The 17,731-nt window shown below is 39.5% G+C and overlaps 1 protein-coding gene and 1 long non-coding RNA gene across 3 annotated transcripts; one reads left to right on the top strand and one right to left on the bottom strand.

Annotated features, from left to right (window-relative positions):
• Nucleotides 1-106: 106 nt before the first annotated feature.
• On the top strand, nt 107-16,224 carry LOC5515204 (adenylate kinase 8-like). Its single transcript, XM_048730862.1, has 17 exons — nt 107-261; nt 3,896-3,977; nt 5,893-5,942; nt 6,304-6,390; nt 6,911-6,937; nt 7,256-7,324; nt 7,459-7,497; nt 7,652-7,694; nt 8,975-9,046; nt 9,404-9,518; nt 10,030-10,115; nt 10,834-10,965; nt 11,617-11,706; nt 11,844-11,985; nt 15,100-15,180; nt 15,432-15,489; nt 15,613-16,224. Exons 1-17 carry the CDS (start codon nt 178-180, stop codon nt 15,790-15,792), a joined length of 1,437 nt encoding a protein of 478 aa, XP_048586819.1. The 5' UTR covers nt 107-177; the 3' UTR covers nt 15,793-16,224.
• On the bottom strand, nt 5,968-10,934 carry LOC116619753. 2 transcript variants are annotated; one of them, XR_007312415.1, is made up of 2 exons: nt 10,796-10,934; nt 5,968-10,206 (listed from the first exon to the last, which is right to left on the bottom strand). It is a non-coding gene; the product is annotated as an uncharacterized LOC116619753 (long non-coding RNA). The 2 variants fall into 2 exon arrangements; XR_007312414.1 differs by having other exon boundaries at nt 10,812-10,923.
• Nucleotides 16,225-17,731: the final 1,507 nt, after the last annotated feature.

The following is a 17,731-nucleotide window of genomic DNA, read 5'->3' as shown; positions in this document are numbered from 1 at the left end:
CAAAGCCGCTGACCAGCGTGTATTTGTATTTATGATACCAGTATTGCTATTGGCCCATCTCTAAAATCAACAGCCAATCGTAAATAGTGTAAGAAGTATGATACAGCTGACTGAGAGGCAACGGGCTCAAAATACAGTTTGTCGTAGCAACTGAAAAGTTTTTCTTCCGATAAAAACATGGATGCTACGAAAAAACCGTTGCTTATCCCCCCGGAATTTGCAAACTACGCCGAAAAGCATGGCATATTTCAAATTTACGAGGTAAGCTGTAGATTTAGTGATGTCGAAACGATGTTTTGCTATTTCTAAATGATAACAAGTACGTACTTAATAGTAAACATGAGACATGTTGAATCAATGAGTTACTTTTTAGACTTAAAATGAGTTTATTAGTCAATCCTTTCATCTTGTAGCTGTATCTTGCTTGGCTGTATTTATGCATGTCAGTGCAGTACAGGTTGTTTGTTGTACTGTTTTTATGTAGGTCACATACCTGTCAACCTCCTAAAATCTCAAGGCTTGAGGATTTTTTTGGGGGAGGGTTGGGGTATATTTGTTTTTTTTGGGGAGGGGTGGGTTTAACCTTGCAGACTTTTGCCGTATAGAAAGCTCTCGCAAACAAATCCCCTTATAGATCTCACAAGGGTGTTGGATAAATTGCACTATGCAAGGGAATTATTGTTTTAAATATTTTAATAGAAAATAGGCAAAATGATGATTTTCTACAGAAGAATTTTTTTGGAAGTGATAAAAATCGCTAAAAAGCACCCGGCGTAATTAATCGATGAAAATCGATCATCAGTTTGCCAATCGATAAATCTATACGAATGATTGAAATCAGCCGATTAATATCGATTGATATTGGTAATCGATGGTTAATTGATAGTCACACGAAGATATTCCTTAATTTCATCGATTTCATTGATTATCATCGGCTGGCATCGATTGACTACCCTGGCTTCGATATTATTTCATAATATTATCCGGGGCCAACAAATATTCATAATGTGAGTTCGTGTATCGAAAAATACATTTACTGAACGACTGCTGGGTTGATAGTCATTAGTGGAGCTATGATTTGTTGAAATGCTCTTTAATGTTTTGTTGACAGAGATCATAGCAGGTCGCTCGCTTCACTCATCTTGCCACGTAAGCTTGTGCCCCGAATTACGCGTTTACTCCGACGCTTGTGTGCAGGGAGACACAATATAAATGGCGTTCGTTTTTTTTATTCAAGGGTCCGTCAAAGGGAAAGGGGCTGGGCCAGTAAAGCCTGGAAAAGGACCAGCGACATGTTTTATTACAGCTGAATCCCTGCTGTTATAATCTGTATAATTAGAGAGGCTTATTGCTTATGTGCTCGATGAAGTGTATAACCTGGCATTATTATAATCCAACAATAAAATGTAATCGGCTTAGTTTCACAAGGACCTTTTGTTCCAGCCCGAAACTGTCTATGTCAGTGGTTCCAAGCCTCGTGCTCTCGTATTTGTCTCTTGACTCAAAGTGCATTGTCTTGTGTAATCAACCCAGGATGGCCTAAGCTTTTGACACCTTGTTGACCTTGTTACTGTCGTATCTTACCAGCAGAGGATGGCTCGTAAATAAATCCCCATAAAATGTATCGACTATCCGTTTCAATGTACAACCCATTGTCTACGTTGTTTACCTGGATAGCAGCACAGCGTGTGATAGTAGCCCGACATCTGTCATCAGGCTGGGGCCGCCAAAAGATATCCCGAGTTTTGTGATTTACAGATAAATAACTGGTGAAAACAATCACGAAGAAACAAAAACTCTCAGCCAGGTTCAAAGTATTTGTTTATTGAAATATAACCTAAAATATACATCAATTGCGGGCCGGGCCCCGGTGCATTCCGCTCTCTGCAGGCACTAGGGATGGCTCTCCTCCAAGGATTATAACTCTGTTGCTGCCAAAAAGGTATCATTAAGGGCCTTTAACAATGAACCTATACTTAAAAAATGATACATTTGTACTCTTTTATGTTCTTTGCGATCATCCAGATCATATTTAATGAAAATCGATATTAATCGATCATGGTACCATCATCAATTACTAATCGATGAAAGGTCACAAATTTGTAGATTATCGATTAACCATCGATTTCCAATATTAATCGATTGATTAGCATCGATTGATTTCGATTGATATCGATTTTCATCGATTATCGGTTTCATCGATTAATTACGCCGGGAAAGCAGGAGGTTTGGTGCTCAATGCGGGAGAGCGAGAGAAGGGGTCCAAAATCTTGAGACTCCCGCCTTATGCTGGAGAGTTGACAGGTATGATGTCAGTACAGGGTGTTTGATGTATTGTATTTATGCATGACAGTCAGAGTGTTTGATGTATTGTATTTATGCATGGCAGTACAGGGTATTTGATGTATTGTATTTATGCATGACAGTACAGAGTGTTTGTTGTATTGTATTTATGCATGGCAGTACAGAATGTTTGTTGTATTGTATTTATGCATGACAGTACAGAGTGTTTGTTGTATTGTATTTATGCATGACAGTACAGGGTGTTTGATGTATTGTATTTATGCATGGCAGTACAGAATGTTTGTTGTATTGTATTTATGCATGACAGTACAGGGTGTTTGATGTATTGTATTTATGCATGACAGTACAGGGTGTTTGTTGTATTGTATTTATGCATGGCAGTACAGAATGTTTGATGTATTGTATTTATGCATGACAGTACAGAGTGTTTGTTGTATTGTATTTATGCATGCAGGACAGAGTGTTCGTTGTATTGTATTTATGCATGACAGTACAGAGTGTTTGTTGTACTGTATTTATGCATGCAGGACAGAGTGTTCGTTGTATTGTATTTATGCATGACAGTACAGAGTGTTTGTTGTACTGTATTTATGCATGCAGGACAGAGTGTTCGTTGTATTGTATTTATGCATGGCAGTACAGGGTGTTTGTTGTACTGTATTTATGCATGACAGTACAGAATGTTTGATGTATTGTATTTATGCATGACAGTACAGAGTGTTTGTTGTACTGTATTTATGCATGCAGGACATAGTGTTCGTTGTATTGTATTTATGCATGGCAGTACAGAGTGTTTGTTGTATTGTATTTATGCATGACAGTACAGGGTGTTTGTTGTATTGTATTTATGTATGGCAGTACAGGGTGTTTGATGTATTGTATTTATGCATGGCAGTACAGAATGTTTGTTGTATTGTATTTATGCATGACAGTACAGGGTGTTTGATGTATTGTATTTATGCATGACAGTACAGGGTGTTTGATGTATTGTATTTATGCATGGCAGTACAGAATGTTCGTTGTATTGTATTTATGCATGACAGTACAGAGTGTTTGTTGTACTGTATTTATGCATGCAGGACAGAGTGTTCGTTGTATTGTATTTATGCATGGCAGTACAGGGTGTTTGTTGTACTGTATTTATGCATGACAGTACAGAATGTTTGATGTATTGTATTTATGCATGACAGTACAGAGTGTTTGTTGTACTGTATTTATGCATGCAGGACAGAGTGTTCGTTGTATTGTATTTATGCATGGCAGTACAGAGTGTTTGTTGTATTGTATTTATGCATGACAGTACAGAATGTTTGATGTATTGTATTTATGCATGACAGTACAGAGTGTTTGTTGTACTGTATTTATGCATGCAGGACAGAGTGTTCGTTGTATTGTATTTATGCATGGCAGTACAGGGTGTTTGTTGTACTGTATTTATGCATGCAGGACAGAGTGTTTGTTGTACTGTATTTATGCATGGCAGTACAGGGTGTTCGTTGTATTGTATTTATGCATGGCAGTACAGGGTGTTTGTTGTATTGTATTTATGCATGGCAGTACAGGGAGATTGATGTTATTTACGATGTTGCAGAGGCTGCTGTCCCGTCTGATTGTAGAACAGCCAACTGATCCTCTCACATGTATGATTGACATCTTGCAGCAAGAAGAAAGTGGTAAGTGCTCCTACAGTATTATTCTAATTAAACTTCAAGCTCTATAACCCTTATCTGATGTTGCATTCAAATTTAGTCAAGTGAGATACTTAGTAAAAGGCAGACATTCAAAAGCACAACTGAGACCTCTTTCCTCTCTACTAGAAAAATGAGTTGTTAAGAGTAGCGGCATTACTAAAAAGCAGAACCACCGGAACCAGCAGAACCAGCGGAACCAGCAGAACCAGTACATTTCGCTTAGTTATAGGGGTAGGGATGTCATACTAGGATCACCATTTATTTCCTTTCTAATCTGAACAAAAAAAACATTCCGTTTTGTGCATGGTACGTTACAGTACGCCAAGTGGTCCTAAAGCTATTAAGCCAATTGAATTATCAATCGCCGCTATTATCACCTTTACCCAGAACCTGTTACTGATCAACGTGGGTAGTGGCAATATAAAGGAAAGTATTAAGACAAACCACCAGTCACGTTTGGACAGAGAGAGAGAAAAACCCGGATTCGGATTTCTGTAGAGATTAGAACGAAAATAAATCGTAATCCTTGTACTTCCCTACCTCTATACCTTATGCTCACTCCTTAACTTGAGTAACTGAAACTAGTAAAGCGATTTTATGTAAAGTTTTGATTGACAACGGCAACCTTGGCTAGGCTATAATTGCATAATATTTCCGGATATCCCAAATGTGTGGGGCCAAATCTTAAACTTTGAATTGCTTTGAAATCTTCAAAGTATTTCAAAGTACTTTAAAATTACTTACATTGTTTCAGATTGGATTTTGATTGTATTCATTCAGCACATGTACATATCAAGAAGTGGGTAATTTATTAGTAATAAATTCCAGCTACAATTGTGCCCTTTGCACGCTTGCAGTATTACAGTATGATATTTGGCGTTATCTCTAACAGGAAGCTATGAACAACGCTACTAACAAGACGCGCTTCTAAACAAGGATTTTTTGTTTGTTTCTTATTCGAAACTTTTAACGGAAATCAGAATGCTAAACCTACGAAGGCTAAAACTATGAACGCTTGCATGTGTTACCTCTAATGAGTCGCGCTTCTGAAACAAGGGTTTTTTGTTACTAATCCGATGGATTATCCGATCAAATGGATACAAATTGCATATGACAGAATGTCAAATATGCGAGAAATAACGTAGCACATCTGCGCTTAGTGATGTTGTCTTAGCATTTCACAACGGAATGTTTGTTTTTTTTTGTTCAGATTAGAAAGGAAATAAATGATGTCCCTAGTATGACATCCCTACCCCTATAACTAAGCGAAATATACTGGTTCCGCCAGTTCCGGGGGTTCCGCTTTTTAGTAATGCCGTAAGAGTAGGCAACTTGCACTAAGAAATCATGTAACTTTTTGGGTGGCAGACTTACTTGCGCTTCTGGGCTTTGTAAGAGAGTGTTCATTAAATACACTGAGGGGGGAGGGAAGATATTGAGGGGGGGCTCTGAAAATTTTTAACCACCAAAAGAGGGGTCTCCGAAAAAAAAGGTCCTTTAAGGGAAAAAGAAAGGAAAATTTTCGGGTTCTATAAGGGGGGGGGGCACAGTAAAAAATGTTTACAATGAAAGGGGGGAGTAAATATCTTCCCTGCCCCCCCCTCGGTGTAATTAATGAACACTCCCTAATCAGACAAAAATATTGTACGTCAGAAAAGGCTAATTTTCATTGAAAGTTTTTCTCTCTGGCTGAATGCAACCATTTCTCTGTGTTTGTTTTAGCATGAGTTTGCCACTAAAAAGTCACATGATTTTTTTAGTGTGAGTTGCTTATTAACAGCATGTGACACACTCTAATTCTATACATGCTAATTGTGTCCACCTTTTAATCAAACATGTGCACCCTTTTGATAAAGTCAATTTTTCCCTCACCGCACCCTCTATGGATTTTATTCAGTTCCACAGATCGTAATCCATGGGCCCCCAGGGTCAGGGAAGAGAAGCATGGTAAGTTTGATTACAACACAACAAACAATACAATACTCTGTTTATAGAGGGTTAAATTATAACCTTATGCAATTTTTCTAACTAACGGACCTCACTTCCTATCAATCTTGTTAGATAAAGTTCAACATCTTGTTCAACAACAGCTCTACTGGCAGGCTGACATAATGCATCATTACACTAGGACTTGTCCACTGAAATCCATTGAGTTCTAATTGTCTTAACTAATGATTAGCTATTCCTTGTTTGCTGCCATCTCAACAACAGATAAATATTATTTGTTGTTTAATTTGAATGAGAAAAAGAGAGCAATAAATTTGTTTATCTATCAGTCTTGATTGACGACCTGTGTTGTGTTTTGCAGGCTGTCATGATCAGCAAGCATTTGGATTGTGTTTGTCTCAATGTCAACAACATCATCTCCGAGTCTGAGTCAAAGTTGGCATCCAAGGTGAGAACCAATAGATATACAGTACCATAAATAACCTAATAAACGCCCCTTATCCAAAGAACGCCTCTGATCTAATGAAAACCCCCCTAAGCTTACAAGTTTGTAATGAACGCCCCTCTATAATAAACGCCCCTCCCCTCCCCCTCTCCCTTACCTGCCAGCTTAAAAACAAACGACGTAGGAATTCTGGAAATATAAATAGTAATTTGATTGCCTTCTTGGGTAAATCAACACTGGTAAGCGAGAAGCGTCTTCGATTTCAGGAATTTTATTTCATTTTGTCCTCGCAGTGTAGCATCCAGGAATAAGGCCTACTTCTCGTTTCTGTTTACCGCATACTTGCACCGTTAAATCATTGCATAAGGGCGTTGATTAGGTCATTTACGGTAGTTCTACTTGCAAGAAGTCTTGATAAACAATTTTTGTTGCCTTTTTTTTAGGTTCACTGGATAAAAACATGAATAATATTAACTTTTTCATCAAAGTGTGGCAAATCTCTTATATTTTCATTTGTTTGCAGGCCAATGAATATATTTCAGCCAAACAGGTATGCATATTTCCTCTGAATCCCAGTATTTTTTTTTTACCAATTCACCTAAAAGAAAAAGACTGGAATATCATCAGTGTTCCATAAGAGAATGTATTACTCTTTCCAGCAGCCAGCAGCCAAAAAGGTGTACAAAGATAATTCCCATGCTTTTACATATTTGTAGGGTACATATTTATAGGAATGTTTACTGTATTATCTTTGCATCACTGGTGGCACTTTTGGTGGCACTGAAGAGAAATGGCTTGACATTAGTTGAGTTTGTCATGAAAACTTGGTGAAACCAATTGACTATGTGGCACTTTTTTTCTGCTACAGGAAGTTCCCACTCACATCTGGGTCAACCTTATTGCTGAAAGGATAAAGAAGACAGACTGTTTAACAAAGGTACCTTATGGCCATAAATAAGGACCAGCTTATATGTGTTATGTCATTTAATATTGTTCATGGCAAACATCTTTTATACTAATCAATGTGTAATTATGTAGTGTAATTATGCTAATTATTCAATACTTTTTCAGGGCTGGTTACTTGAAGGCTTCCCACAGACAAGGGAACAGGTAAAATAATGTTTGTCTTATTATGCCTACCCTGTATTACATAGTGGGACCTGAATATAATGATGATGAATGACGGGTAGCCAGTCCCTTGCTTACCTGCCTGACATTGTATAATATAAGGCAAAATACTCATAATTTGTGCTGACTTTTGCAGGCACTGGCTCTACAAGTAGAAGGGATCATTCCAAGCCACTTCAGTAAGTTCACATCAGATGGGATGCTTTTTCCAGGGAAGTGGCTAGTTCCATGGTCTGAAAGTCAGGTAGTCTGGGAGGCCTGGGGGAGTTAGTAATCCCAGGTTCTTTTGGATGCTTGGTCCAGGTCTGGGTATGGGTTAATCCCAAAGTCTTGTTGTAGGATCCTTGGTCCAGGAAAGTGAGTACTGCCATGGTCTTGGATACTTGGCCAGGGGGAGTTAGTAATCCCAGGTTCTGCATGTGGGATGCTGGTCCAGGAGAGTGGTTACTCCAGAGATCTGGGAATGAGATTCATGGGGGATGGGTAATCCCCAGGGTCTGGGTGTGGTATGCTTGGTCCAGGGAAGTAGATTATGATAAACCCAGTATCTTAGTATTTCTAATCACAAAATTAATAGTTAAGGGAAGTTTATGGTACTTTTGGGAATAATTTTCCAATATGTAGTCATAAATAAAAAGTGATCAAAGTGATTTGGTTGTGCTTTCTATCAAGGCATTAAGGGCCTTTTGAGTCTGTTGCTAGGGAAATGTGTTTGTTTTATAAACTTCTGTTTTTTGTCAAATCTCTTGGAACTTTCAACATAAGTGTTTTAGACATAAATGACATAAGTGATGACGTCATCTGACCCCTCCCATGGTCATGTGACCCAGAACAGAAAAACGTGTCGGAGAAGCTACTGTTGAAATCTAATATAGTTTTTGTTGCAGAAATATTTTAACATCACATCACATATTTTAATCATCTGATTTGCAAAATTTTGATACCACGAGAAATGGCGAAATTTTATGTTCTTCAAAAACCACATATTTGGTAATAACTTTTTCATTTCTTCAAAAATCAAAAATCCCATGCGCTAAGTTGTTAGGAATGGTAATATCAATGGTTTGAATGAAAAAAAATCACAATTGTTGTGAAATGATTTTTTCGCCATCTGTTTTTATTCTCGAAAAACATATATTATTGCATTTTCTTCCACAAAATGTCGAAAGTTTATTTTAATCTCTTGGGAAAAAAAAAGAAAAAAGAAAATTAGAACTGGAGTTTCGAAGAAAATAAAAATAAAAAACAACCCGACCGGGGATTGAACCCAGAACGCTTGCTTACGAGTCAAAGGTGCTAACCACTGGGCCACAGAATCAAGATGGAAAGCATGTGGCGTTTTTAGTCTATTTAACCGAATGAAGCGCTTTTCCCTTTCGTAGGCAACAGAGTTTCGTAACAACAAGATAGTACCATAGGCCCTTAAGTGTGATTTTTGTTTCTCTATTTTTTTTGTCAGTTCTCCTTGACTGCCCTGACACCGTATTGATTGAGAGGGTAATGGGTAAACGTGTTGATCCTGAAACTGGAGGTAAGATGATGTAAATAAATGTGAATAAAATGAAGGCACTGTCATTGCAGGGCTAGATCCATCAAGGGGGGGGGGGGGGCAGACCTGGAGGGGCCTCTCTGTTCTGGCTTAAATTTAAAAAAATGAATTGGAGCCAAAGTCCACCTCTGGCCATATGTTTATGTTTCGGCTCCCCCCTTTTGAGGATTCCTTGATGCTCCCCTGTATTGTCAGTCTCATATCTCTTCTAGTTTGCTGTATTTATGAATTTATTTTCCAAAAAATATGGCAGTTTGATGTTTTATCCTTGGGTTTTTTGAAATAAATACAATATGTGTTTACCTTGACATAGTCGATAACAATTGCTATTGGCTGTAGATGTGTACCACACCACATTTGATCCTCCCAGCGATCCTGAAGTTGTAAGGAGACTAGTGCCAGACCCCAAATGCACAGAGGCAGCCATGGTGGGGAGGCTGATGGAGTACCACAGGTAACCCACATAATCCAGGAGTCAAGCATTCATGAAGATGTGGAGGATAGTCAAAATTGCTGATCATCTTCTACTTTTAAGGCTGAATAACTGAGTACAATATAAAGTACTTATTTCATGGACTCTAAAGTATAATTTAGCTTAAAATCAGCATTTCCAGAAATTGCTAGTATAAATAATTTAATGCTCTGCACTTTTTGGAAATGCACATCTACAGGCAACCCATACAATTCAGGGCCTCAAGTGTATCCTACTAAAAAGTAGAATACACCAAAAACTGGTATTCGACTGGTATAAGACTTCTCCAGGGTAGATTCTACTTAAAAGTAGAAAAGGTTAGAAATGAAATGGCCAGGCATCCTTGTCTGTACATGGGGAATGGAGGCACTGGCTTATTGTGGTTGATTGATTGTAAAGGCTTAACTCAAATGGAGATTATGTAGAATTCATAAGATTGTTGGGTAAAGCTATAACACTTACTCTGTGTTTGTTTGACCCTATTCTCATTCAGGCATATTGATGGAATCTTGGCATGTTATGAAAATATCTATAAGACTGTCAATGCTGACCAGCCAAAAGCTGATGTCTTCTCCCAAGGTGAGCCTGTTTCCTTTGCCCATTTTGTCTGTTTCAATGAGGCGGTCACATGGCCTTTGTTTACATATGCTGCTTGCTTCAGAGATTGCAACTGAAATTGCAAGTGAGAGAAGGCTGAGCATTTGTGAGGAAACATGACTTGGAGTATGACTTGGATCTAGTTGTAAAACAGTTTTATATATACACCTATTTCAATAAAGGTTGTCAGTGCAAATGGCAAATGGCGATTGGCAAATGGCAGTTCTATGACTGAAAGTAACCATGCGTCTCGAAGAATATGGATAAATGAAAACAACTATCCTTTGTTTCCAATGCTCGGCTCTGACATTGCTGTACTTTATATAACACTTTTAATTTTACAAATAATTAGTACCCATAAGCCATTTACCATTTGCCATTCACCATTTGCACTGACAACCTTTTGTGAAACAGGTGTATGAATCAGGGTTGTTTTGCTCAACACTGCTTTGGTTACCATGGAATAATCTTTTTTTTAAACCATCCTTCCAAAGGAAGATTTTGCAGCCAATAAAAATTATCCATGATATCACAGGACTGGCTAATTGGGATGGACATTTTTGTTTTGAGATACGCAGAGGTATGCATTTGTGGAACACCATAATAACTTGAATCACAACAACGCAGCTAGACCTTACAACCATCCCTACTCCCTTCCATACCTCTTAAAGTTCTAACCTCAATCTCTCTGATCTTCCAGTGCTCGCAGATATCAAGACAAATCCACGCTCTCAAGCTCCACACACCCCACGGGTGGTGCTGCTTGGACCGACAGGGTGTGGCAAGAGTGTCCAGGCAGAACTCCTGGCCAGCAAATATGGTCTTATCAATGGTGAGTCAAATTACCAACATGTGCCATAAGTGTATTTAGGTCAAAAAAAGATTAATGAGCCGTCAAGCCATGCAAATAGTGCGAACAAGAGACAACATTTCTGGCAAAGTCTCATTGAATGATCACAGGACATGCTGGTATTTCCCTGGTGGTGTGGTCAGTGAAGCCAGACTTTGACAGAAATGCTGTCCGATGTTGGCACTATTTGTATGGGGCTTTAAATATATCATATCTAAGAGTTCTGGCTAAGAAAATACTTTCCTGTCAACCGTCCTGAAATGGTCAATTCCTAATAATAGCCAGGACAAATAAACGCTAGAAGAAATTCTTTACCTCATATTCCTTGTCAAACTACCCAAAGCACAAATAGAAGACACTTAATTGGTTATGAACATAAGTAGAAATAGGTACATCCTAGAAGTGTTCTATTAAACATTGTGCCCTTAAGGCTGGGGCTCAAGTAATTTTCTGTTAATGGTGGAAACTAAATAATGTGCCTTTAAGGCTGGGGCTCAAGTAATTTTCTGTTAATGGTGGAAACTAAATAATGTGTCCTTAAGGCTGGGGCTCAAGTAATTTTCTGTTAATGGTGGAAACTAAATAATGTCTGGGCACATTAAGAATCTCGTCTAACCCATGTTCTGGTTACAGTGTCTTGTACAGAGCTTATAAAGCAATCCCTTGCAGACGGCTCTAAGATTGGAGAGTCAATACAGCCATACATAGACAGGAAGATGATGGGTGAGCTTTACAACGTTCCATCGATCATAGAAAGAAACAAACCTGACATTTTTTATTCGTGCAATTTTTAATTCGTGCAAAACGGTTGTTGTTGTCGTTGTTGTTGCTAAGGTATATGGTTTGCATTGTCCCCACAGTGCCAGATGACCTTGTGTTGCAGTTACTGCATCAGCGTATGAGTCGGCTTGATGCTGTCACCAAGGGTTGGGTCTTGCATGGCTTCCCCAAGACAAGGGAGCAGGCTGAGGCACTGGGCAAAGCTGGCTATGAGCCAAACAGGTATACTGCTGGTGTGGTAGACATCAATTAATACCAAAGAGCGAAACAGGTATAGTGCTGGTGTGGTAGACATCAATTAATACCAAAGAGCCAAACAGGTATAGTGCTGGTGTGGTAGACATCAATTAATACCAAAGAGCCAAACAGGTATACTGCTGGTGTGGTAGACATCAATTAATACCAAAGAGCCAAACAGGTATAGTGCTGGTGTGGTAGACATCAATTAATACCAAAGAGCCAAACAGGTATACTGCCGGTGTGGTAGACATCAATTAATAGTAAAGAGCCAAACAGGTATACTGCTGGTGTGGTAGACATCAATTAATACCAAAGAGCCAAACAGGTATAGTGCTGGTGTGGTAGACATCAATTAATACCAAAGAGCCAAACAGGTATACTGCCGGTGTGGTAGACATCAATCAATACCAAAGAGCCAAACAGGTATACTGCTGGTGTGGTAGACATCAATAAATACCAAAGAGCCAAACAGGTATACTGCCGGTGTGGTAGACATCAATTAATACCAGAGAGCCAAACAGGTATACTGCCGGTGTGGTAGACATCAATTAATACCAAAGAGTCAAACAGGTATACTGCTGGTGTGGTAGACATCAATTAATACCAAAGTGCCAAACAGGTATACTGCTGGTGTGGTAGACATCAATTAATATCAAAGAGCCAAACAGGTATACTGCTGGTGTGGTAGACATCAATCAATACCAAAGAGCCAAACAGGTATACTGCTGGTGTGGTAGACATCAATTAATACCAAAGAGCCAAACAGGTATAGTGCTGGTGTGGTAGACATCAATTAATACCAAAGAGCCAAACAGGTATACTGCCGGTGTGGTAGACATCAATTAATAGTAAAGAGCCAAACAGGTATACTGCTGGTGTGGTAGACATCAATTAATACCAAAGAGCCAAACAGGTATAGTGCTGGTGTGGTAGACATCAATTAATACCAAAGAGCCAAACAGGTATACTGCCGGTGTGGTAGACATCAATTAATACCAAAGAGCCAAACAGGTATACTGCTGGTGTGGTAGACATAAATTAATACCAAAGAGCCAAACAGGTATACTGCTGGTGTGGTAGACATCAATTAATACCAAAGAGCCAAACAGGTATACTGCCGGTGTGGTAGAAATCAATTAATACCAAAGAGCCAAACAGGTATACTGCCGGTGTGGTAGACATCAATTAATACCAAAGAGCCAAACAGGTATACTGCCGGTGTGGTAGACATCAATTAATACCAAAGAGTCAAACAGGTATACTGCTGGTGTGGTAGACATCAATTAATACCAAAGAGCCAAACAGGTATACTGCCGGTGTGGTAGACATCAATTAATACCAAAGAGCCAAACAGGTATACTGCCGGTGTGGTAGACATCAATTAATACCAAAGAGCCAAACAGGTATACTGCCGGTGTGGTAGACATCAATTAATACCAAAGAGCCAAACAGGTATACTGCCGGTGTGGTAGACATCAATTAATACCAAAGAGCCAAACAGGTATACTGCCGGTGTGGTAGACATCAATTAATACCAAAGAGCCAAACAGGTATACTGCTGGTGTGGTAGACATCAATTAATACCAAAGAGCCAAACAGGTATACTGCTGGAGTGGTAGACATCAATTAATACCAAAGAGCCAAACAGGTATACTGCTGGTGTGGTAGACATCAATTAATACCAAAGAGCCAAACAGGTATACTGCTGGTGTGGAAGACATCAATTAATACCAAAGAGCCAAACAGGTATACTGCCGGTGTGGTAGACATCAATTAATACCAAAGAGCCAAACAGGTATACTGCCGGTGTGGTAGACATCAATTAATACCAAAGAGCCAAACAGGTATACTGCCGGTGTGGTAGACATCAATTAATACCAAAGAGTCAAACAGGTATACTGCCGGTGTGGTAGACATCAATTAATACCAAAGAGCCAAACAGGTATACTGCCGGTGTGGTAGACATCAATTAATACCAAAGAGCCAAACAGGTATACTGCCGGTGTGGTAGACATCAATTAATACCAAAGAGCCAAACAGGTATACTGCTGGTGTGGTAGACATCAATTAATACCAAAGAGCCAAACAGGTATACTGCTGGTGTGGTAGACATCAATTAATACCAAAGAGCCAAACAGGTATACTGCCGGTGTGGTAGACATCAATTAATACCAAAGAGCCAAACAGGTATACTGCTGGTGTGGTAGACATCAATTAATACCAAAGAGCCAAACAGGTATACTGCCGGTGTGGTAGACATCAATTAATACCAAAGAGCCAAACAGGTATACTGCTGGTGTGGTAGACATCAATTAATACCAAAGAGCCAAACAGGTATACTGCCGGTGTGGTAGACATCAATTAATACCAAAGAGCGAAACAGGTATACTGCCGGTGTGGTAGACATCAATTAATACCAAAGAGCCAAACAGGTATACTGCTGGTGTGGTAGACATCAATTAATACCAAAGAGCCAAACAGGTATACTGCCGGTGCGGTAGACATCAATTAATACCAAATTAGTCGAGCCAAAGCCAAACAGGCAGACGATGCAAAATAACAAAGTATTCGAGCCAAAACAGGTAGAAAATAACAAAGTAGTCTAGCCAAATGGTATACTGCTGGTGTGTTAGACAATACAAAATACCAAAGAAGTCGTGGTTTCAAACCAGAATTATTAATTGACTATGAAGCCTAGTAGATAACACAGCAGGCCCGTACCCAGGATTTTTCTTTTGGGGTGCGAAAATGGACCTAATTTTTCCGGGGGGGAGGGAGGGAGTTCTCTGATAAAATTCTAAATCTCTCCGAAAGAACAAAAAGGGATTTTTTAGTGCCTTTGCAGTATCTCCATGGGACGTTTATTGTCGGATTTAGCTACATACCCGAGTTTTGTCTACAAATAGCACGTCTATTGACAACCGAAAGTGGACTTTCGGTTGTTGTGGGGGGGGGGGGGGGGGGTGCCTCCTGGGTACACAGGCCTGCACAGTGTTGTCTGAATTCGATTCTCGGTTCCAACGCGAGTTTATTTGGTATAGGTACACACCACAAAACCAGCCTTGGCTAGTCTCATTCCTCTCATTGCTTTCACAGGGTTGTGTTCATGGATATCCCCAATGACACTATACTTGAGAGACTCACCCTTAGAAGCATTGACCCCGTCACTGGTGAAAGGTAAGCATTGTCTTATTACCTTGACCAAAACGAAGGTACGCGGTTCCGATGTTATTAGCAGTGCCCATCGTATCTTATTATAAAATGCAGATACAAAATTTACAACACTTGGTGGAAACACTTTGAACTGGAATTCTGGATTCCCGTCCCAGATTTAAAACTCTGGAAGCAATTGTGTTCTTGTTTTGTGTTCTTTTGGAAATTAAAGTCTTTCGTATGCTTGCTTAATGATTTTTGTTAAACTTTTGCAGATATCACTTAATTTATAATCCACCACGATCATCTGAAGTTAAGGACCGACTACAAAGGGTAAGTTTGGGTAGCTTTTGTTAAGACCTTTTCTGATTTATGTATGTTCTGTGTGGTTCTGTGCCATACTTTGTGCTAATAGTAGAAAGTCAATGTTAGATTTTCTTTTATGATTTCTTTCAGAACAAGAAGGATCAGGAGGACGAGGTGAATGACCGCACCGCACAGTACCAGGCGTACATCGAGGAAATCGCCGAGTGCTATGAGGAGATTGGCCAGCACATCAATGCCGATCAGGACATTCACACAGTCTTCGAGTGCATTGAGAGCATAATCGTCAACCGCATTCCTAGAAAAGTCTGAATTGTGCACAACAGATTATTTTCTATATGAGAAGGTTCTTGCATTTATGACTATCGGGTATGATTCTTCCTTACCTTTTCTGGGTTGCAAGCAGGCGAGAGCCGGTTTTAACATTCCCGACATCAAACAACAGATAAATCTTTAAGAAGAGATACTAGTATATTTTTTAAAACAGTGTATTTTAGGGTGTTTTTCCCAAATACCAGCTTAACCGAAATTATTCGATGTGACCTCGCCCAACAGAATAAGCGGTATCGATCCCAAAGTAAGGTTTTTTAGTTGTAGTCAGTCCTTCCATTCGCTTGCAGCTATATATAAATATAGATTTGGAAGCTGTCAGTTTACCACATATCCTACACATAGAAAAAGTGTGGTTGTAAAGATATTTTATTGTAAATATTAAAACTTGAAGCTAGCTCTTCCTATCTCCTTCTTGAAACTTGCAAAGAATCGAATCCATATCCTTGTCTTGTATATTCCTACCATGAGTTGGCCAATCAGCATGCGAAAGTCAGCTAGGATTGACATTAAGCCCGGCGCACAATTGCTTTATATAATTTTGGCCGCAGTTCTGTAATTTATGCTGCCTTTATTTTTAACGGGAGAACCACTGGTAGCAGGTTTTTGGCCTTGTTAATGATGTCAAGTCTTGGTGAGAGCAAATATACTGAGGTGAAATGTAGACTTTGCATAAAGACATTCAATATCCAGAGCATGGGCATTTCGGCATAGAAGATAAAGTATGTGTAATCCATGCCCAAAAACAAGATCAGCATAGATCATTAGCAGATTGTACAGTTAAAGGAAGTATGCTTCGCCAAGTTCAAGCTCTTTGCTGATGGTAATGGTTGGCTTACAAGAAAGATAAGAGATTGTGATCTCCTGGTGCTCCCGTACACAGAATTTGTGGAGAAAGCTGAGCAAGCCCAGAAGACGATCTTGGATTTTAACTACAAGAGAGGTGGCTAATAATGGTCCTTAGTTATATTGATTTTCTCTCCAAATTTCAAGGCATCTCGATTTCTCGGATTTTAGAGATTTGACTTCTGGTTCTGGTTCTCGAGAAATGCAAGATCTCGTTTTCTCTGATTTAAAAAAAAACCTACTTGTCATCCCGGAACTATTTCTAAGATTGACCATTCGCCACAAGCTAAACAGGCTGGGTGCGACCTTCTTACAGCATCTATCCTGGAAGAGTTGTGCTCTGGAAGCGTAAGATGCTGTTGACACTTTTTCATGGTCAGGCAAGAGTCGAAAGAGACTTCTCTGTAAATTTCGGTTGAAAACGTGAGCTTGCTAACTGCTAGGTGCGGCAAGTCAAGGGAGGAAACATTACACCCAATGTCATGAAGACTAGGGGAGGGCCAAGGAGGAGATTGTTTGAAGCCGTAAGCGAAAATGGCAAGAAGAGCTAGAGAAAAAGTGGAGGTGAAACTGTATTCCAAAATTAACGTCACCACTAGGGACGGTAATTTCAGTTAATGGAGCCGGAGCCAGGCTCAAAGGTCACTCATAAATCATATCGTACGGGTACGCGTATCATGCTACAATAGCACAGGTATGACTCAATATGTTTCACGTTAGATACCTCACTATAAACGCTCTTAATTCTTATTGGTTGCTATCTACCTATATAAGTGCCACACCTAAAGTAAAGTCATTCGCTCTTTCGCTTAATAAGCTAGGAGTACTGTAAAGAAACATTTGAAAATCGGTTAAATATGCCTAAACGTTTGCGTTTGTCTGGAGGAGACGAGTTCTCTCTACCGATGTGCTTGGTCTTCGACTACAAGCCCTCAACCGCCCCTCCAGTGGAATGCGGCAGCAACAAATAGATCGCCTCAGGCAAGCCACTCAAGGCGGTGAGGAGGCTGCACCCTCAGCCCTGCCTGAGGTGTACTTGTGCGTTGGTGGACCAGCCAATACTCTCGTCCGATCC

Source organism: Nematostella vectensis, chromosome 8 (assembly GCF_932526225.1).
Source record: "Nematostella vectensis chromosome 8, jaNemVect1.1, whole genome shotgun sequence".
Lineage (NCBI taxonomy): Eukaryota > Metazoa > Cnidaria > Anthozoa > Actiniaria > Edwardsiidae > Nematostella > Nematostella vectensis.
Note: the sequence above shows the minus strand (reverse complement) of the source record. Positions and strands in the feature narration are given on the sequence as shown.

What these genes read in the sequence shown, in the direction of transcription:
- LOC5515204 (XM_048730862.1), top strand. Translation starts at nt 178, where the DNA reads ATGGATGCTACGAAAAAACCGTTGCTTATCCCCCCGGAATTTGCAAAC. An exon ending in GATCATTCCAAGCCACTTCA is followed by an intron (nt 7,695 to 8,974) that starts GTAAGTTCACAT and finishes TTTTTTTGTCAG; the next exon opens with TTCTCCTTGACTGCCCTGAC. An exon ending in CAAATATGGTCTTATCAATG is followed by an intron (nt 10,966 to 11,616) that starts GTGAGTCAAATT and finishes TTCTGGTTACAG; the next exon opens with TGTCTTGTACAGAGCTTATA.